The 21,675-nt window shown below is 46.8% G+C and overlaps 1 protein-coding gene across 13 annotated transcripts in view; it reads right to left on the reverse strand.

The window, feature by feature from the left end:
- Positions 1-2,110: 2,110 nt before the first annotated feature.
- Positions 2,111-21,675, reverse strand: part of LOC101102085 (sialic acid-binding Ig-like lectin 14) — a 52,329-nt gene continuing 32,764 nt past the window's right edge. For 4 of the 13 annotated variants that reach the window (XM_060398831.1, XM_060398828.1, XM_060398829.1 and 1 more), the window contains exons 7-8: positions 20,540-20,775; positions 18,786-20,265 (exon numbers count right to left, since the gene is read on the reverse strand). In XM_060398831.1, the coding sequence (XP_060254814.1) occupies positions 20,562-20,775 (214 nt within the window). In that variant the 3' untranslated portion in view covers positions 18,786-20,265; positions 20,540-20,561. Of the gene's footprint in view, positions 2,506-2,775; positions 2,912-3,013; positions 3,272-3,982; positions 4,055-4,258; positions 4,529-4,723; positions 5,111-5,208; positions 5,306-18,785; positions 20,266-20,539; positions 20,776-21,675 lie in introns of those variants that run through there. The other 9 variants (XM_060398835.1, XM_060398833.1, XM_060398841.1 and 6 more) reach the window with 8 other exon arrangements.

The raw sequence follows: 21,675 nt of genomic DNA on the forward strand, positions 1-21,675 counted from the left end.
TCAACTTCAGTCTGAATTTGGCAATAAGGGGTTTATGATCTGAGCCACAGTCAGCTCCTGGTCTTGTTTTTGCTGACTGTTAGAGTTTCTCCAGCTTTGGCTGCTAAGAATATCATCAGTCTGATTTCAGTGTTGACAATGTGGTGATCCACGTGTAGTCTTCTCTTCTACTGTTGGTACAGGGTGTTTGCTCTGACCAGTGCGTTCTCTTGGCAAAACTCTATGAGCCTTTGCCCTGCTTCATTCTGTACTCCAATGACTAATTTGCCTGTTACTCCTAGTATTTCTTCACTTCCTACTTTTACATTCTAGTCCCCTATAATTAAAAGGACATCTTTCTTGGGTGTTAGTTCTAGAAGGTCTAGTAGGTTTTCATAGACCCATTCAAATTCAGCTTCTTCAGCATTACTATGGGTAGCATCATAGACTTGGATTAATGTGATATTGAATGGTTTGCCTTGGAAATGAACAGAGATCATTCTGTCATTTTTGAGATGGCATCCAAGTATTGCACTCAGACACTTTTGTTGACTATGATGGCTACTCCATTTCTTCTAGGGGATTCTTGCCCACAATAGTAGATAATAATGGTCATCTGAGTTCAATTCGCCCATTCCAGTCCATCTTAGTTTGCTGGTTCCTAAAATGTCAATGTTCAGTCTTGCCATCTCCTATTGACCACTTCCAATTTACCTTGATTCACAGACCTAACATCCAGGTTCCTATGCAATATCATTCTTTACAGCATTGGACTGTACTTCCATCACCAGTCACATCCACAGCTGGGTGGTGTTTTTGCTTTGGCTCCGGCTCGTCATTCTTTCTGGTGTTATTTCTCCACTGATCTCCAGTAGCATATTGGGCACCTACTGACCTGGGGAGTTCATCTTTCAGTGTCCTATCTTTTTGCCTTTTCATACTGTTCATGGGGTTCTCAAGGCAATACTGAAGGGTTTGCCATTCCCTTCTCCAGTGAACCACGTTTTGTCAGAACTCTCCACCATGACCCGGCTGTCTTGGGTGGCCCTACATGGCACGGCTCATAGTTTCATTGAGTTAGACAAGGCTGTGGTTCATGTGATCGAATTCATTAGTTATCTCCCACTGAAATGTGAAACTAAGTTGTGTTATGATGCTGGGATGAAAATTCACTTGGCTAATCAAGAGAACTCTTTGAGGTTGCCTTCTAGAATTAAATAAAATGCCGGCCATATGGTGAAACACGTCCACACTCACCAGGAAAGAAGTGCTGTGCTGCCGTGATGTGCTTGTTCCCTCAGTCATGTCCCACGCTTTGTGACCCCATGGACTGCAGCCCGCAAGGCTCTTCTGTCCATGGGGATTCTCCAGGCAAGAATACTGGAAGTCAGTCGCCATGCCCTTCTCCAGGGGACCTCCCCAACCCAGGGATCATACCCCGGTCTCCCCCATTTCAGGTGGATTCTTTACCAGCTGAGTCACCAGGGAAGCCCAAGAACACTGGAGTGGGTAGTCTATCCCTTCTGCAGGGGAACTTCCTGACCCAGGAGTTGAACCAGGTCTCCAGCATTGCAGGCAGATTCTTTACTGACTGTGTGGATCACAACAAACTGTGGGAAATTCTTCAAGAGATGAGAAGACCAGACTACCTTACCTGCCTCCTACAACCTGTTTGCAGGTCAAGAAGCGACAGTTAGAACCAGACATGGAACAAGAGACTGGTTCAAAATTGGGGAAGGAGTACATCGCAGCTGCATATTGTCACCTTGCTTTTTTAACTTATATGCACAGTACATCATGAGAAATGCTGGGCTGGATGAAGCACTAGCTGGAATCAAGATTGCCAGGACAAATAACAAGAACCACAGATATGCAGATGACACCACCCTTATGGTGGAAAGTGAGAAGGAAACTAAACAGCCTCTACATGAAGCTGAACGAGGAGACCCTCATATATGACCATGGGCTATAAACTCATCTAACTACTCAAAAGAACTCTCTGAGGCTACCTTCTCGAACTAAATATATGCCAAGTGTATGATGAAGCAGTTCCACACCCACCAGGAGAAAAGCACTAGGCCTCCTAATTCATCACACCATTCACATCAACATTACTTTGAATGAGCCAAAATTTGCAAACAAAGGCAATGTCATCGTATTTTAGAGTCCATACATAACTGGAGGAATAGTCATATGTAAAATACTATTTTCAAGACAAAAACCAAGCAGAACCAACAATGAATTATTGATACATGTAAAATCATGAGTAATCTCATACTAAGCGAGTTAAGTCAGAAGGTCTCCTTTCAATGGTATTGACTCTTCCTACTGTCTCGCAGTCATCTCTACAAATGAAGGCTCGTGGATGCAAACGACACAGGGTTGGAAGCGAGAGTTTCCAGGGAGAACCTCCCAGTGATGTCCCCACATCTGTCCTCTGGGCTCTGCATCCTCAGGTGAATCTCCTCATGACAGAGAGCAGGCTCGGCCACACCCCTCAGCCCAGCTGCCTAGTGGCCGCCACACCTGCAGAGCCAACACAGTCTCAGGTCAGAGAGGCAGACCCATTTCATTCATTCTGGGCTCTGCCTCAAGGCATGTGCGATCTTAGTTCCCCAACCTGGGATCGAACCCCTGCCCCTTGCAGTGGAAACTTGCAGGCTCAACCACTGGACCGACACGGAAGTCCCTGGAGAGTCACACAGTTTAGCTGCAGGCAGGATAGGACAGCCCAGCCCCACAGGCAACTCCAGAGCCATTCTCTGGACTTCCCCGCAGGGAGACAGCTGTGCTCACCTGGTGTAGTAGGTCCAGGTGAAGCCATAGGTGAGGAGGAAGCCAGCCCCCATGAGGGCCCCTCTGATCAGGGTGAGGACCAGGGGCCAGGAGCCCTGCTGCTCCTCAGCCTCAGAGCTGCAGGGAGGGGGGCCTTCTGGGGAAGGGAGAGGGGGTGAAGCTCAGTCCCCAGACCCAGCCCTCCCAAAGGCACACACCTCCCAGGCTGCCCGCCCCCAGCACCTGTCCTGCAACTCACTCTGCACAGAAAGGCTGAAGAAAACTTGCTGGGAGCCCAGTGGGTGCTGAGCTCGGTAGGTGACTTCTCCTCCATCTCTAGCCACTACTTGTGGTATTTCCAAGACCCCAGTGCTGGAGATGGGGGTAGACTCCAGGGCTGGGGATCCCCAGAACCAGCTCAGCTGTGCAGGGGGGTTGCTGTCAGCAACACACAGCAGCTGCAGTGCCTGGCCCTCTGAGATGAGAATAGATGAGGCGTTCTGCAGAATCTTGAGGGCTTTGGGGGAAAGCGCAGCGGGAGAGCTGGGGGAGGCTGAAATCTCCTCCTCCCTCCTTCCAGGATCTCCTGGCCTCACTCTCTTCTCCCCCAGCCAGCCAGGTGGGTTCTGTGTGGTCCCAGGGCTGGACCTTCCCACCCTAAGCAGGCTGAGCCAAACTGTCTGGGCCTGGTATCTTCAGGGGAGGCTTGGTGTCTCAATGGGACAGGCCTGGGCTATTTGGTGGAAAGAAAACCCAGAGCCTCTAGGCTTGAGAAGTTGATTCAGTGAAGGCAGCAGGAGATGGGACTAAGGAGGCTTTTGTGGAAGAAAGCCATATAATAGACCCATGGTGAAGAGAAATGGGCTTTGAACAGAGTGTGTGAGTGTGTAAATGTATGCAGTGTATGTGTGTGCCTGTGGGTATGTGTGCATGAGTGCACGTGTATATGTCCATGAGTGTATGTGTGCATGGTGGGTGCCTGTGCTGTGGGTATAACTCTGTGTATATGTGTACATGTGTGATGTGATGTGTGCCTGTGTGTGCCTGTGTGTGTGAGTCTCTGTGTATTGCATGTGTGTGTGGTCTAGTGCATGGGAGGTGGGCCGGGGTGGGGATTTTCTCCTTGCTCTTCCCATATCTGATCACATGCAAGCCCACTCCCCTGCCACCCCTTGGAGGCGGTCCCAGGAGCAGGACCCAGCCCTGGAGAGGAGAGGTCCTGCCCTACCTGTGTTGTTTCTGAAGGAGAGGCTGATGCGGAGGTTCCTCGGGGTATCTGGGGCAGAAAGACATGGGCTTGCTGCAGAGGGAGGAGTGGGATGGAAACTGACCAGCACCCCAGGAGGGAAACAGCAATCGGGGGGCTGTCCTTCACGGCCACTCCCCACCTCAGCTCCCAGGGCGCAGACCCATAGAAGAGTGGGCTGGCCTTCTCTCTACACACTCACAGACAGACACACACACCCCACCACCCTCAGGGGCCCTGACACCCGTCTACACTCACAGGAGACGTTGAGCAGGACGGTTCTCTCTAGGGTCACCTGCGCTCCCTGGAGTGTCACCCGACAGGTGAGGTTGGTGCCGTGGTCCTGGGGCCTCGGGGTGAGGGTGAGCTCCGAGGAGTGGAGGGTGTCTGGGTTCATGGCATCAAGGGTGTCCCCCACCCAGGAGAACAGGAGATAGTGTGGCCCATCACAGACCAGCGACAGGCTGCAGGTCAGAGGTGTGCGGCGGCCGGACTCCAGAGGCTCCAGGAACTGGATGTCGGGTTTCTCTGGAGAAAGGGAGATGAGGAGACAGAAGGAGATGCCTGGACGCAGGGCTGTGGGGACCCAGAGAGTCAGGGTCACAACTCATTCCCAGTTCTGAGTTTCTCCTGAACTCTCAAACCCCAAGACCTGGAGCAGGGAGGGCTCCTATACCCTGCTCCCGTTCTAATAGAGGAGTCTCCCTGGGCCCCCTGTCACACCTGTCACCTGCAAATTCAGCTGCTTCTCTCTGTAATTGTATTTCAGAGATCCTCTCTCCACTCGCAAGTAGTAGACTCCTGAGTCGCTCAGCCTGGCCTCTTTGATGCTCAGGGAGCAGTCGTTGTCCCTGGGGTCCCCGAGGAGGCGGAATCGGCCCTGGGTCTCTGACTTCACTTGTTTCTTTAGGTCGTTTGTGGCCACAGCATCATGGTAATGGCGGTCCCTTTCCCGGAACCAGTAGATGAAGGGTTCCTCAGAGGAATACCAGGAATTTCCCGAACTCCAGGGATAGGAGAAGGAGCAGGGCACGTGGACGTCCATGCACGCCTGCACCGCCACTGATTCCTGCACTCGGAGCTCCTACCCTGGAAGCTCCTGCAGGGACCCTGGGGGACACAGAGGCTCAGCGGCAGCTCCAGCCCCTCCCCACGTGTGCCCCCCTCCCCCAGCAGTAAGCCCCGTCCCCCACCCCTCCCCCACTCACCCCCCCACAGCAGGGGCAGCAGCGGTAGCAGGGGGAGCAGCCGCAGCAGGGGCACCATGTCCGCATCCGCCAGCACAGAGCCGGTTCAGGTCCTTCTGTAGGGGAGGGAAGCGCGCCGAATGTAGGAGGGAACGAGGAAGCCCCAACAGGAAGCCAGAGGGTGAAGGAGACAGAGCCTTGGACAAGCACAGAAGGGGAACTTGGATGCCCCATGCCGTGGAGGAGGGGCGGCCCTGAGAAGGCTGAAGGTCCCACCCCTCCACCCCACACCCCACGCCGCAGCGGGAGATCCTGAGGCCCCCAGAGGCCAAGAGGCTTCACCACACGTGGCTCTGACATGACTACCCTTCCAGTGACGCTCAGGTCCACGGTGAGAACGCCCAGCGGCCGGCACCAGAAAAGAGAAAGGGGCTCCAGCCCTGGTCATCGGGTGGGACCAACCCTGCAACACAGAAACACTGGACTTTCCGGAAAAGAACATTGAAAGATTTCTCAAAACCATTCAGATTTGGGCAGGAAGACTCACACACGGTGGAGGGTGGAACGCAGGAAGGAAAGCTGAGCATGAAAAGCTCCTTTGCCCAAAAAGGTTTTCAGAACAGGGCACACGGGCTGTGCGTCTTCATGGATCTGAGGGTCTGTGGGAACTGCTGATGGGGACACAGGCCCACGCAAAGTGGGGTGATAATGGCAGAACTTTGCTCCATTCAGCTGGGACCCCAAAGTCCAGACCTCACACAGAAACACAGTTCACGACCCCTCACTCTGGATGGCCTTTTCAAAGCCACAGGAAGGTTTAAGTCATGTGTGGAAGAAACCTGTGAACTTGCTGCCCCTTCTGGAAAAAATTCTTTAAGTTTCACAAGTTTGACTATGATCATAAACGTTTTAGACACTTTCATGAAGAAGCCATGGGAGTGATGGAAAGTTTCTTTTATAGTTAGATAGAAATATTAATGTATTTTTTACTTTTCTAAACTACAGAAACGAAAAGAAATGTCCGTCAATCAATTGTGCCAATGGAAATACTGCATCTTCTTTCTATTTTAGACATAATATACTTAATTTTATTTCCTCGTATAATGGGCTTCCCTGCTATTTCCGATGGTAAAGAATCTGCCCTCAGTGTGAAGACCAAGGTTCGATTCCTGGGTCAGGAAGATCCCCTGGAGAAGGGAATGGCAACCCACTCCAATATCCTTGCTTGGAGAATTACACGGACAGAGGGCCCTTGCAGGCTACAGCCCATGGGATCGCAAAGAGTCAGACACGGCTAACTAACACCTTATTAGTAGAATATTCACATTCATTAATATACATGATTCTTCTCCTAAAACGAGGCAATCAAAGAGAATCAGGCCAAAAGTATGGGGAACAGGTGTTATGCAGGTGTGATAGGTGTGTCTGACTTCGGAGAAAAATGCTATGGTGGCCCAGTGCTTAGCACTCTGCACTCTCACTGCCTCTGGCCCAGCTTCAATCCCTGGTCTGGGAACTAAGACCCTACAAGCCCTAGGTCATGTTTGTAAAAGAAAAGGACGAAAGAAAAATAGTCTGCAATATATGTCTTATCTTTTGGTTTTCAGCATTTTATGTTTTGTGATTGATTACATAGATTTCTCATTCAAAAGAAACTCAGATGTGATGTGCCTGTGATATTGAGACTTTTAGGAAATATATATTTGGCCTCCATCCACAGTTCCTGGCTCACAGATTCATGAGTTCTTGGAATTTACTGATCGATAAGAGATATGGCAGCTTCTTTGTTCATTTGTTCTTTGTTCTCAGTCCCTGAAAACACTTCAGGGCCGCAGCAGAGACCTGGGGGTCACATTTTGTATTTGGGAGCCATGTCTGTATTGTATTCATGACACTGGTTTTTGTTTTTGTTTTTGCCTAAGGAGGGATCCGAACGCTTGAATCAATGTCAGGCTCCACCGAACCCTGGACTGGCCCTGCCCAGGGTCCAGGTGAACAAGAGGAGACGAGCTCTCGCCTTCATTCCTCACCTGTTGCGGGAACATTGCTGGACAAGCAGGCACTGGAGAAGGCCAGGAGCCACAGGGCTGTGCAGCACACCTTCACAGCGGCTGGTGTCCAGCAAATGTCAAGCTGGGACAGTCAGAGGACAGGAAACAAGCGGTGCTGGTGAGCACGTGGGGGAAGGGAAGCCCTGGGCCCTGCTGGCGGGAGTGTGAGTTGGTGCAGCCACTATGGGGAACGCTGCAGGTTCCTCTAAACTAGAAATAGAGCCTCAGGCACTTTCGCTTTGGGGCCTTTCAAGAAAATGAAAGTGGCAATTTGAAAAGATATATGCACCCCATGTTCATGGAAGCGCTATGTACATTATTGAAGACATGGAAACAACTTCCATATCCAATGATGAGAGAATGAGTAAAGAGACTGCGGTGTGTGCATACTCGTGATCATTCTTCAGCTATAAAAGAGGAGGAAATCCTGCCTTTACAATACATGGATGGTACACGAGGGCATTAGGGTAATGAAGTACATTAGACAGGGGAAGAAGAATACTGTATGATCTCACAGGTAGGTGAAACTGAAAAATAAACAAGCAACATACAGTTATAGATAAAGAGAAATAACTGGTGGTCCTCAGAGGTAGAGAGTGGAGTCTATGGCAAAACTGGCAAAAGTGGTCAGAAGGTACACATTTCCGGGAATAAAATAAAAAGTCATGGACATGTAATGTACACCATGGTGACTATATTTAAAATGTTTAGGGACACTAATACAGTTAACACTACTGTACTGTATGTTGGAAAGTTGCTAAAAGATTAGATCTTAAAATTTCTCATCACACAAAAAAATTTTAGCCTTATCGATATAAATGTTAATTAAGCATATTTGGTGATCATTTTGCAATATGTACATATATAAAATCACTATATTTTACACCTGAAACTAATACAATGTTATTCCTGTATCTCAAAGAGAATATGTATCTATGTATGTAAAAGATTTGAAAAATGTCAAGCTGGGAGCTTAGATTAGAGTGGTCCAAAGCTAAGAGAGTGTTCCCTGGTTGACAGGCTCCACTGGCCTTTCAACACCTGCATAATCAATTACTTATGTTACATTTCCTCTGTGGCAATATACGCTATGTAGTGTGGCTTCTAGTGTGGCTACTGTCCCCAGTTTACTGATTAAATCTCCAGAGATGAAAAAAACGAGCACTGGATGATTGCCAATGCCTTTGTGATAAAATTCACAGTGCATTGGAAATAAAAGAGAAATTCCCTAAAAAGATGAAGGGTGTCTTTAGAAAACATCACACTTAATAAAGTAGTATAGGTTCCACCCTAGCAAGTCAATAAATATTGGTAAAAGGTGTAACAGTTGAAAGGAAAAAGAAAGAGATTTCTCTTCATATAAGTTTGTGTTTGTAGAAAAATCGAAAAGTTTATACAGATCCATTTAGAGGTTTAACAAGAGAGCATGATGACTTGAGACATATTCCAATTTTAAAAATCATTGCAGACCTCCTGTGGTCCAGTGATCAAGCACCCACCTTCCAAAGCAGGAGATGGGGATTTGACCCCTCGCAGGGAACTAAGATTCCCACATGCCTTGCAACTCGGTCAAAACAGATCAATCACATTCCCATAGCACAGTAATATAAAACTGTATGAGAACCATTGACAAATGCATCAAAAATTAGGATATACCTGGAATCTATCTAACATTTAGAAAGGTATATAACAAAAGGATATACAAAATCTCAATGGAGAAAATTATAAATCTGTCTTGAAGGATATTAAAGACATATATAAATGGAAAAATACACCACATTAAGGGTTTGAAAAAACAGAGTATAAATGTCCATTCTACTCAAAATAATGTGCAGAATCCAAACGTATGTCACCACATCTCAAGTGGACATCTGTGGAACTCAGTAACTCCACTGTAAACTTTATAAGGAAGCAGACATTTCAAGAATGGCAAGGGTACCTTGAAAAGAACAATGTGTGAGGCCTGGCTCTGCAAGTTGTGAAGATACATTACAGCCTGCCTGCTTGCTTAGTCGCTCAGTCGTGTCTGACTCTTTGCCACCCCATGGACTGTAGCCCACAAGACTCCTCAGTCCATGGGGTTGTCCAGGCAAGAATACTGGATTGGGTTGCCATTCTCTTCTCCAGGGTATATTACAGCATAGTACAACAAAACTTTCGGACTGAAAGAGGGATAGTCCAGTAGACTAGTGGAACAGAATAGGGAACCTAGAAATAAACCCCAACCACGGGAAGCATCATGTGTAATAGCAAAGGTGAGAGAAAGAAATGACAAAGAGATAAATGTTTCAATCACTCTGTGGGCGACAGGGGATCTGAAGCCAGTCAAGTGAAGCTGCACCCCTAGCTCATATGGGAACCAAAATCAAGTGCAGATGGGCTGAGACCTATTTAGAGAGACAAACAGCAGAGCTGCGGCAAGATACTGCGGCAGGTATCCCCATGAGCTGTGGTGGGGCAGGATTCCCGAACAGCACAGGAAGAACACCATCTCTAAGAGAGACGCTGAAATCCCGAGCTGGATTAAAATGAAGAACTCTTCATAACAGACACCCCTGGGAGTGCGGAATTGAAAGACATCAGGTGGGAGAAGATACAGAAAACACAGATAACCATCAAAGTAACAGTAGCCAAAATATGAGTTTCTAAAATGCCTAAGGTCAAAGAAATATACAGAAATGGGCCCAAATGAGCAAGAATTTCATCGAGGACAATGTATAAGGGGACCGTCAAGGACTGGAAACCTGCCCCACATCACTGCAGCCAGGAACCTGCACGTTAAGACACTAATAGGGTATGACTACACGTGCTCCAAGTAGCCAGCTATTACAGTCTCTCAAAACGCCAACTGCTGGGAAAGTGTGGAGCAGTGGTTGTTGAAATGTAAGTTGGCCCACACATTGGAGAGGAAAGCAGCTTCATACAGCAAGCTGAGCAGGTTCTTACATGAGGACCAAACATTTCCACTGCTTGGATGCATGTTCTAGAGCAGCCATGACGAATGGTGGCCAGTCCCCACATGTGGCAATTAAAGGGTTTAAAGACAGTTGTAAGGCTGGGTGTTGGGAGGGGCCACACGAAGTGCTGTAAGGTTAAATGACACTGGGTTTCCAGATTTAGTACAAGAAAATGAATGTAGATGATTCTGGGCCCAATTCCAATGTGTCTGTCAGTTTGACCACACACCCACAAGCAATTCTGAGGCACCAGCAGTGCATCTCAGAATTCAACTCAGCTCAATCCAACTCAATGTTGACACTGTCCACCTGTAAATAGCATCACATCCTACAAGACTTCAGTCCTTCCAGACTGCCCCTCCAGTTTCAGATGCCTGTTTCACATCCAGGTTGTCACATATACACCTGATCTGCTGGTTACACATGATTCAGTTCAGTTCAGTCACTCTGTCATGTCCAATTCTTTAGGATCCCATGGACTGCTGCATGCCAGTCCTCCCTGTCCATCACCAACTCCCGGAGTTTACTCAGACTCATGTCCATTGAGTTGGTGATGCCATCCTACCATTTCATCCTCTGTCATCCCCTTTTCCTCCCACCTTCAATCTTTTCCAGCATCAGCGGCTTTCCCAATGAGTCAGTTCCTTGCATCAGATGGTTAAAGTATTGGGGTTTCAGCTTCAGCATCCGTGCTTTTAGGATGGACTGGCTGGATCTCCTTGCAGTCCAAGGACTCTCAAGAGTCTTCTCTAACACCACAATACAAAAGCATCAATTCTTCAGCAGTCAGCTTTCTCTATGGTCCAACTCTCACATCCATACGTGACTACTGGAAAAAACATGGCTTTGACTAGACAGACCTTTATCGGCAAAGTAATGTCTCTGCTTTTAAATATGCTGTCTAGGCTGGTCATAACTTTCCTGCCAAGGAGTCTTTTAATTTCATGGCTGCAATCTCCATATCCAGTGAATTTGGAGCCCCCCAAAATAAAGTCTGCCACTGTTTCTACTGTTTCCCCATCTGTTTGCCATGATGGGACCGGATGCCACGATGTTAGTTTTCTGAATGTTCAGTTTTAAGCCAACTTTTTCACTCTCCTACTTCACTTTCATCAAGAGGCTCTTTAGTTCTTCACTTTCTGCCACAAGGGTGGTGTCATCTGCATATCTCAGGTTATTGATATTTGTCCCTACAATCTTGATTCCGGCTTGTGCTTCATCCAGTCCAGCATTTCTCATGATATACTTGGCATATAAGCTAAATAAGCAGGGTGACAATATACAGACTCGATGTACTCCTTTCCCGATTTGGAACCAGTCTACTGTTCCATGTCCAGTTCTAACTGTTACTTCCTGACCTGCATACAGTTTTCTCAAGAGGAAGGTCAGGTGGTCTGGTATTCCCATCTCTTTCCAGAATTTTCCACAGTTTATTGTGATCCACACAGTCAAAGGCTTTGGCATAGTCAATAAAGCAGAAGCAGATGTTTTTCTGGAACTCTCTTGCTTTTTCAATGATCCAACAGATGTTGGCAATTAGATCTCTGGTTCCTCTGCCTTTTCTAAATCCAGCTTGAACATCTGGAAGTTCACAGTTCACGTATTGCTGAAACCTGGCTTGGAGAATTTTAAGCATTACCTTACTAGCATGTGAGATGAGTGCAATTGTGTGGTAGTTTGAGCATTCTTTGGCAATGCCTTTCTTTGGGATTGGAATGAAAGCTGATCTTTTCTAGTCCTGTGGCCACTGCCGAGTTTTCCAGATTTGCTGGCATATTGAGTGCAGCACTTCCACAGCATCGTTGTTTAGGACTTGAAATAGCTCAACTGAAATTCCAGCACTTCCACTAGCTTTGTTTGTAGTGATGCTTCGTAAGGCCCACTTGACTTCGCATTCCAGGATGACTGGCTCTAGGTGAGTGATCACACCATCGTAATTATCTGGGTCATGAAGATCTTTTTTGTACAGTTCTTCTGTGTATCCTCGCCACCTCTTTAATATCTTCTGTTTCTATTAGGTCCATACCATTTCTGTCTTTATTGTGCCCATCTTTGCATGAAAAGTTCCCTTGGTGCCTCTAATTTTCTTGAAGAGATCTCTAGTCTTCCTCATTCTATTGTTTTCCTCTGTTTCTTTGCATTGATCATTGAGGAAGGCTTTCTTTTTTCTCCTTGCTGTTCTTTGAGACTGCATTCAGATGGGTATATCCTTCCTTTTCTCCTTTGCTTTTCACTTCTCTTCTTTCCTCAGCTATTTTTACGGCCTCCTCATATAACCATTTTGTATTTTTGCATTTCTTTTTCTTGAGGATTGTCTTGATCACTGCCTCCTGTACAATGTCACGAACCTCCATTGTCCATAGTTCGTCAGGCACTCTGTCTATCAGATTTAATTCCTTAAATCTATTTGTCACTTCCACTGTATAATCGTGAGGGATCTGAGTTAGGTCATACCCGAATGGTCTAGCGGTTTTCCCCACTTTCTTCAATTTCAGTCTGAATTTGGCAATAAGGAATTCATGATCTGAGCCACAGACAGCTCCTGGTCTTGTTTTTTCTGACTGTGTAGAGTTTCTCCACCTTTGGTTGCAAAGAATATCATCAATCTGATTTTGGTGTTGACCATCTGGTGATGTCCACGTGTAGTCTTCTCTTCTATTGTTGGAAGAGTGTGTTGCTCTGACCAGTGCGTTCTCTTGGCAAAACTCTATGAGCCTTTGCCCTGCTTCATTCTGTTCTCCAATGACTAATTTGCCTCTTACTCTAGTATTTCTTTACTTCCTACTTCTGCATTTCAGTCCCCTATAATGAAAAGGACATCTTTCTTGGGTGATAATTTTAGAAGGTCTTGTAGGTCTTCATAGAACCATTCAGCTTCAGCTTCTTCAGCATTACTGGTTGGAGCACAGACTTGGATTAATGTGATATTGAATGGTTTGCCTTGGAAATGAACAGAGATCATTCCGTCATTTTTGAGATTGCATCCAAGTATTGCATTTCAGACACTTTTGTTGACTATGATGGCTACTCCATTTCTTCTAAGAGATTCTTGCCTACAAGAGTAGATATAATGGTCATCTGAGTTAAATTCACCCATTCCAGTCCATTTTAGTTCACTGATTCCTAAAATGTCAATGTGCACTCTTGCCCTCTCCTGTCGACCACTTCCAATTTGCCTTGATTCATGGACCTAACATCCAGGCTCCTATGCAATATCATTCTTTACAGCATTGGACTGTACTTCCATCACCAGCCACATCCACAACTGGGTGGTGTTTTTGCTTCGGCTCCGGCTCGTCATTCTTTCTGGAGTTATTTTTCCACTGATCTCCAGTAACATTTTGGCCACCTACTGACCTGGAGAGTTCATGTTTCAGTGCCCTATCTTTCTGCTTTTTCATACTGTTCATGGGGTTCTCAAGGCATACAGAAGTAGTTTGCCATTCCCTTCTCCAGGGGACCACGTTTTGTCAGAACTCTCCACCATGACCCGTCTGTCTTGGGTGGTCCTACGTGGCATGGCTCATAGTTTCATTGAGTTAGACAAGGATCTGTAATCGGATTGGTTAGTTATCTCCCATTGAAACGTGAAACTGTGTTCTGATCCTGGAGCCAAAGAATGAATTCCGCAAACTCAAAAACACACACACAGGCAGAGTTTATTTTAAAAGATAGAGATACAAAGTTCTCAGCATAGACAATGAAAGGGTGTGACATAACCACAAAGATGGGAATAACAGCAGATTTGTATCTGTATTAGAATTGCTCTGTTCTTATTTGGTTGGCTTGGGGCCAGAGGTGTGTGATTTCTGACCAATCAGTTTAAATGTCCCAATGTCCAGTGTGTCATTTGTATGCCTTTCTTGGATCCCCCAGTTTCTCAGAATCTCCAGACCTTGCGCTGCCATCTGGACCCTTTCAAAGACCCCACATCATTATTTAGGGACCAAATGCATCTTTAAGTGCTAATGACTATTCTAATAGAAAATAAAATAACCCAAACAACTGAACTGGGGACACGAAGCAACCATTTTTATATTCCAAAAGAGTTACAACTTCCTATCAGTGAAAAGTGTACATATTATACTTTTAAAAAGGTTTATTCATTTATTTACTTATTTTTGCCTGTGCTGAGTCATAGTTTCGGGGAGCAGGGTCTACACTCCAGTTGTGGGACTCAGGCTTCCTGTTGGGGTGGCTTCTCTTGTTGTGGAGAACAGGCTCTGGACCCGCAGGCTTCAGTATTTGCCACTGTGGGCTCAGTGGCTCAGTTGTGGTTCTTGGACTTAGTTGCTCAAGGACATGTGGAATCTTCCCAGACCAGGGATCAAACGGGCGTCTCCTGCACTGGCAGGTGCGTTCTTAACCGCTGGACCACCAGGGAAGTTCCAAGCATAGATTTTTAAAAGCAAATCAATAGTAACATTTTATGAGGTGGTATTCACATGACACGGAAGTACTAATGGTAGTTTTGGAGGTGTGAGCTTTAAAAAGACGAGACGAAGAGGAAGCTAAATGATGCTGGATGATAAAGTAATGTGGCCCTGGAGCCTCCTTCTTGTGCTGGAGAGAGGAAGTGCTGTTGACTGTCCTAGACCCCAGGACAGTGGGAGGAGGGCTGGGGAGATGACTCCTGGCCCCACCAGCATGGGCACCAGACAGACACCCAGGAAAAGGCCTTCTCTGGTGAGAATGAAGGGTGAGTTTTTGCAACATGATACCTAGTATCTGAGTGAAGCTATTTCCTGTCCTCAAGGACCATTTTTTCCTGCTGTCCCCAATATATACACAAAATATGATTGTATGTAGTACTGGGGAAATGCAGGAAGATATCTACCAGAAAGAAAGCATTTTAAAACTTTCCCATGGACAATTGCATCAAAGAGAATAAAATACCCAGGAATAAATTTCATCAAGAAGAAAAGACATAAGCCATTGATGAAAGAAACTGAAGAAGACACAAAGAAATTGAAAGCTATACCATGCTAACAGAAGAAGGAAAATTGTGAAAATGTCCATTGTAGCCTTGCAATACATATTCAATTCAATCCTTATCTAAAATACCCATGGCATTTTGAAAAGGGCTAGAACAAATAATCCTCAAATTTTATTGAAGCCATCAAAGACATCAAATAGTCAAAGCAATGTTGAGAAATAAGAACAAAGCTGGAGGTATGATACTCTCTGATATCAACTCTACTACAAAGCTATAGCAATTGACTACAGTCATTAACACTGTATATGCTGGCAGCTGGTAACTAGGTCCTGTCATGGTGATCATTTTGGAATATATTTTGTGGAGGGGCATTCTGTTGTACACCTGAAACTAACATAAATGTATATCTCATCTATACTTTCATTTTTAAAAGATATTGAGATATGCAAAGATTTCATAAGTGGACAGACAGCACACTGCATACAAATGAAAACACTGATGAGAGGATTTCATAAAATAATTTTTAGACTCCTGCACAGCAAAGAAGAGAGAGAGAAGAGGGGGAGAGAAAGTCACAAGTCAAAAGACTCACTTTGTACAGGGTAAAGTAGAAGTTTGGAATTACCATGTACCCACTACTATATATAAAGTAGATAACCAACAAGTACCAAATATATCACATGGGGAACATTACTCAGCATCTTGTAGTAAGCTATGATAGAAAGCAACCTGAAAAGAATATATATGTTATATATATTATATATGGAAAACAACCTGAACAGAATATATATATATGTATATGTATGTGTGTGTGTGTGTGTGTGTGTATATAGAATCAATTTGCTGCACTGTGAAACTAACACAACATTATAAAACCATTAACTACAATTTTTAAACATACACATAAAGAATAAAGAACTCAAATCTTTTTATTTTTTCAAAACAGACTGCCCAATTTTTATTATTAAATAAGTGAGAAACCAAACAGGGATTTCACAAAAGCAAAGTCAAATGGTTCAACATCTTTGTCAATGGTTGTTGCTGAGCCGTGTAAGACGCCAGGATTCTCGGCCTCCAGAGGAGAGGAATTCAATCTGGGGCAAGGCTTGATCCCGCAGAGCTCTTGTGTAATAAAGTTGTATTAAAGTATAAAAGAGATAGAGAAAGCTTATGACATAGACATCAGAAGGGGGCAGAAAGAATGCCCCCCTGCTAGTCTTTAGCTGGATGTTACATAGCTACTAGCAGGCTGCTAATTGGAGAAAAGAAATGTCTCAAAACTCAGAGACTGGCATCAGGCCCCTCACTCAGAACATGCGTTTTGAGATAACATTGGCACAAGGTGAGTTATCCTGGGCCATAAAATGATTGACATGAATCTTGAAGAAATGCAGGTTTCCAAGCAAGTACAGTCTCAGTAAAGCAGCTTAGAGAACATTTGCATGAGTAAAACATACTGGTTTGTCAAGTCAGTTCTGAGTTTTAGGTGGAACCAACTTGAAGACAGAAGTGAAGTGAAAGTCGCTCAGTCATGTGTGACTCTTTGTGACCCCCATGGAATTCTCCAGGCCAGAGTACTGGAGGGGGTAGCCTTTCCCTTCTCCAGGGGATCTTCACAACCCAGTGATGGAACCCAGGTCGCCCACATTGCAGGCAGATTCTTTACCCACTGAACTATGAGGGAAGCCCAAAGCCTGGAGACAAAAATTCGAAGAGCTGACTCATTTGAAGAGACCCTTATGCTGGAAAAGAATGAAGGTGGGAGGAGAAGGTGACAACAGACAGAGGGTGCGATGCTTGGATGGCATCACTGACTCAATGGACATGAGTCTGAGTAAACTCCGGGAGTTAGTGATGACCTGGGAGGCCTGGCATGCTGCAGTCCATGCGGTCAAAAGGAGTGGGACACAACTGAGCAGCTGAACTGAACTGAACATAGTTCATTAACATAGCTTAAGACAAACATTTCCATGAGAAAAATGCATTAGTTAGTTCAAAGTCTGAGAAAAGTTAAGTTCAAGTGGAACCAGGTGTCATCATGGCAACAAAGGATTTTAAAAGAAACCTCTTTTTAAATTTGTACAGATAAGGGGAAAAAATCTAACACGTGTAGTTTGTTTCCTCCTGCTGCTTGAGGGAGAGACAAAACATGTCTGAAACTTGCAGCCTATTTCCTCCATTTGGTGACCCCTGGCCTTCCTGCCTTTTACCCTGTCAATTGCACCAAAGGGAAATAAATGAAAAGGGTAATGAGATGCTACCAAGTGGAGTGCAGCACTGAAAACTGAGCCTGCGGGTAACACAAGTGCAGCTGAGGTGGTAAAAAGCTCAGAGCCCTCATATATGGTGCTGGGATGGAAACTGACTTGGCTAATGACAGGACTCTTTGAGGCTGCCTTCCAGAATTAAATACATGCTGACCTTATGGCGAAACACGTCCACACCCACCAGGAAAGAAGTGCTGTGCAGCTGTGATGTGCTTGTTCCCTCAGTCATGTCCCACGCTTTGTGACCCCAGGGACTGCAGCCCGCAAGCCTCTTCTGTCCATGGGGATTCTCCAGGCAAGAAAACTGGAAGTCAGTTGCCATGCCCTTCTCCAGGGGACCTCCCCAACCCAGGGATCAAACCCCGGTCTCCCCCATTGCAAGTGGATTCTTTACCAGCTGAGTCACCAGGGAAGCCCAAGAACACTGGAGTGGGTAGTCTATCCCTTCTGCAGGGGAACTTCCTGACCCAGGAGTTGAACCAGGTCTCCAGCATTGCAGGCAGACTCTTTACTGACTGTGTGGATCTCAACAAACTGTGGGAAATTCCTCAAGAGATGAGAAGACCAGACTACCTTACCTGCCTCCTACAACCTGTTTGCAGGTCAAGAAGCAACAGTTAGAACCAGACATGGAACAAGAGACTGGTTCAAAATTGGGGAAGGAGTACGTCGCAGCTGCATATTGTCACCTTGCTTTTTTAACTTATATGCACAGTACATCATGAGAAATGCTGGGCTGGATGAAGCACTAGCTGGAATCTCAATTGCCAGGACAAATAACAATAACCTCAGATATGCAAGTGACACCACCCTTATGGTGGAAAGTGAGAAGGAAACTAAACAGCCTCTACGTGAAGGTGAAAGAGGGGACTGGAAAAGCTGGCTTAAAACCCAACATTCAAAAAACTAAGTTCATGGCATCTCATCCCATCACTTCACGGCAAATAGATGGGGAAACAATGACAGAGTTTATTTGGGGGGGCTCCAAAATCACTGCAGATGGTGACTGCAGCCATGAAATTAAAAGATGCTTGGAAGAAAAGCTATATTTCCTTCCAAACCTAGACAGCATATTGAAAAGCAGAGACATTACTTTACTGACAAAGTTCGGTATAGTCGAAGCTATGGTTTTTCCAATAGTCATGTACGGAGGTGAGAGCTGGACTATAAAGAAAGCTGAGTGCCAAAGAATTGATGCTTTTGAACTGTGGTGTTGGAGAAGATTCTTGAAAGTCCCTTGGACTGCAAGGACATCCAACCAGTCCATCCTAAAGGAAATCAACCCTGAATATTCGCTGGAAGTGTTGCTGGAAGAGGGACCCCTTCCAGGGCCTGAAACTGGGCTCTTGTCTAACACTCAGAAATGAATTGTCCGAGGAGGCACATGTGCTGACAAAGCAAGAGATTTTATTGGGAAAGGGCACCCGGGTGGAGAGCAGCAGGGTAAGGGAACCCAGGAGAACAGCTCTGTCACATGGCTTGCAGTCTTGGGTTGTATGGTGATGGGATTAGTTTCCTGGTTGTCTCTAGCCAAACATTCTGGCTCAGAGTCCTTGCCGGTGGTGCATGCCTTGTTCCACCAAGATGGATGCCAGAGAGAAGGATTCTGGGAGGTGGTGGGACATGTGGTGTCTCCATTTGACCTTTCCAGAACTCTTCTGGTTGGTGGAGGCTTATTAGCTCCGTGTTCCTTACCAGGGCCTCCTCTCGTAGAACACCTCATGCAAATGGTTACTGTGGTGCCTTGCCAGGGTGGGTGGTTTCAGTCAGTGCGCTTTCCCTAACAGAAGGAATGATGCTGAAGCTGAAGTTCCAATACTTCGGCCACGCGGTGTGAAGAGCCAACTCCTTAGAAAAGGCCCTGATGATGGGGGAAATTGTAGGCAGAAGGAGAAGGGGACAACAGAGGATGAGATGGTTGGATGGCATCATCAGCTAAATGAAAATGCATTTGAGCAAGCTCCGGGAGATGGTGAAGGACATGGAAGCCTAGCATGCTGTCCTGCAAAGAGTTGGACGTGACCGAGCAACTGAACAACAAGAAGCCTTTTCTTTCCCGTGGAAACTCGAAGAAACGCTTCCCTGCTCCTGCTCCTTGAGCACAACCTCGTGCTTCCCCCTGGGCCCTGTCCTGATGAGGGACCATGTATTCTTGGAAAATGAAAGGAATGAAAGTCTCTTTTCAGTGGAATTTACTCTTTGGGTCATCACACAGTCACCTCTACAAATTAAAAGATTAAAACCCTTGGGTGGAAAGGAGACAGATTTGGAGTCAAGCATTTCCAGGGAGAAGCTCACAGTGATGTCTGCACGTCTGTCCTCTGGAAACGTGCTGGGAGCCCAGAGGGTTCTGAGCTCGCCAGGTGAACTCTCTTTCTGCAGGTCCTAAGTCCTGCATCTCCAAGATCCCGGTGCTGGAGTTGGGGGCGGCCTCCAGGGCGGGAGACCCTGGAAACCAGCTCAGCTGTGCAGGGGGTGGCTGTCAGCAACACACAGCAGCTGCGGTGCCTGGCTCTCTGAGATGAGAAAGGACGAGGTGTTCTGCAGAATCTTGAGGGACTTTGGGGAAAGCGTAGTGGGAGAGCTGGGGGAGGCTGAGGTCTCACTCTCTGGCCTTCCCAGGATCTATTAATATCTGGGCATATGTGTATGTGTGTATTGCATGTGTGTGTGGTTTAGTGCATGGGAGGTGGGGTGGGGTGGGGATTTTCTCCTTGCTCTTCCCATATCTGATCACACTCAAACCCACTCCCCTGACTCACCTTGGAGGCGGTCCCAGGAGCAGGACCCAGCCCTGGAGAGGAGAGGTCCTGTCTTACCTGTGACGTTTCTGAAGGGGAGGCTGATGTGGAGGTTCCTCAGGGCATCTGGGGCAGAAAGACATGGGGTTGCTGCCGAGGGAGGAGTGGGATGGAAACTGACCAGCACCCCAGGAGGGAAACCAGGAAGTGTTGGGGGGGAGGCTGTCCTTCACGGCCACTCCCCACCTCAGCTCCCAGGGTGCAGACCCATAGAAGAGTAGGCTGGCCTTCTCTCTACACACTCACACACACACATACACACACACCACTGCCTCAGGGACTCAGCCACCCCTCCACACTCACAGGAGACATTGAGCTGGATGGCTCTGTCCATGGTCACCTGAGATCCTTGGAGATTCACCCTACAGGTGAGGTCGGTGCTGTGGTCCTGGGGCCTCAGGGTGGGGGCGAGCTTCAAGGAATGGAGAGTCTCTGGGTGCAGCAGCAGGGGTACAATGTCCGCATCCTCCAGCCCAGGTCCAGGTGCCTCCATCAGGGAGGAAGTGCCCCGAATGTGGGGAAGGAAGGAGGAAGCCCCAACAGGCAGCCAGGAAGGCAGCAGGTGATGAAGATTGGCTGGCGGAGAAGGGGAAGGTGGACTCCATAGGCGGGGCTGGGGGGTTGATGAGAAGTCACAGTGTTTCCCGTTCTCCCTCCAACCCCTCCCCCATCGCTCCTTCCACAGGCTGCAGGGAAGAGCATGAAGCCCCCAGAGCTGGCGAGGTTTCACCAGATGTGATTCTGAAATGCTGTTGTTTACTCATTACGTTGTCTCCGACTCTGTGACCCCAGAGACTGTAGCCTGCTGGGTTTCTCATTCCACAGGATTTCCCAGGCAAGAATAGTGGAGCAGGTTGCCATTTCCTTCTCCAGGGGATCTTCCCAACCCAGGTACTGAACTCGCATCTTCTGCATTGCAGCCTGACTCTTTACCACCGAGATACCAGGGAAGCCTGGATGTGACATGATCACCTTCCAAATGAATTTCATGTTCACCATAGGATCGCCCCATAAGCAGTGAAACCAGAAAAAGAGAAAGGAGGTCCAGCCCCGGTCATCTGGCAGGACCCACCTGCAGCTGAAATACACTGAACGTTCTGGATAAGAATATTGAAAAATTTCTCAAAACCACTCCAGTTCACGCAGGAAAAAGTTTCCAGACCCCAAAACAGTGGAGAATGGAGCCCAGGAAGGAAAACTTGAGCATTAAAGCTCCTTTGCCAGAAGGGTTTTCCAAACATGGCACAGGCCTATGGGTCTTCGTGGACCTGAGGGTCTGTAGGACCAACCCCCAGGGCACAGGCCCATGCAAAACGGGGTGGCTGAAGGGAGAGCCTTGCCCCACTCAGTGCACCCCGGAAGCCTGGGCTTCATGAGAAGGGCATTCAGGACCCCTCACACTGCACGACCTTGTTTTCAAAGCCACGTGAAGGCTCAAGGCATGTGTGGAAATAACCTGTGACCTTGATGCTCTTT

This window comes from Ovis aries, chromosome 14 (assembly GCF_016772045.2).
Source record: "Ovis aries strain OAR_USU_Benz2616 breed Rambouillet chromosome 14, ARS-UI_Ramb_v3.0, whole genome shotgun sequence".
Lineage (NCBI taxonomy): Eukaryota > Metazoa > Chordata > Mammalia > Artiodactyla > Bovidae > Ovis > Ovis aries.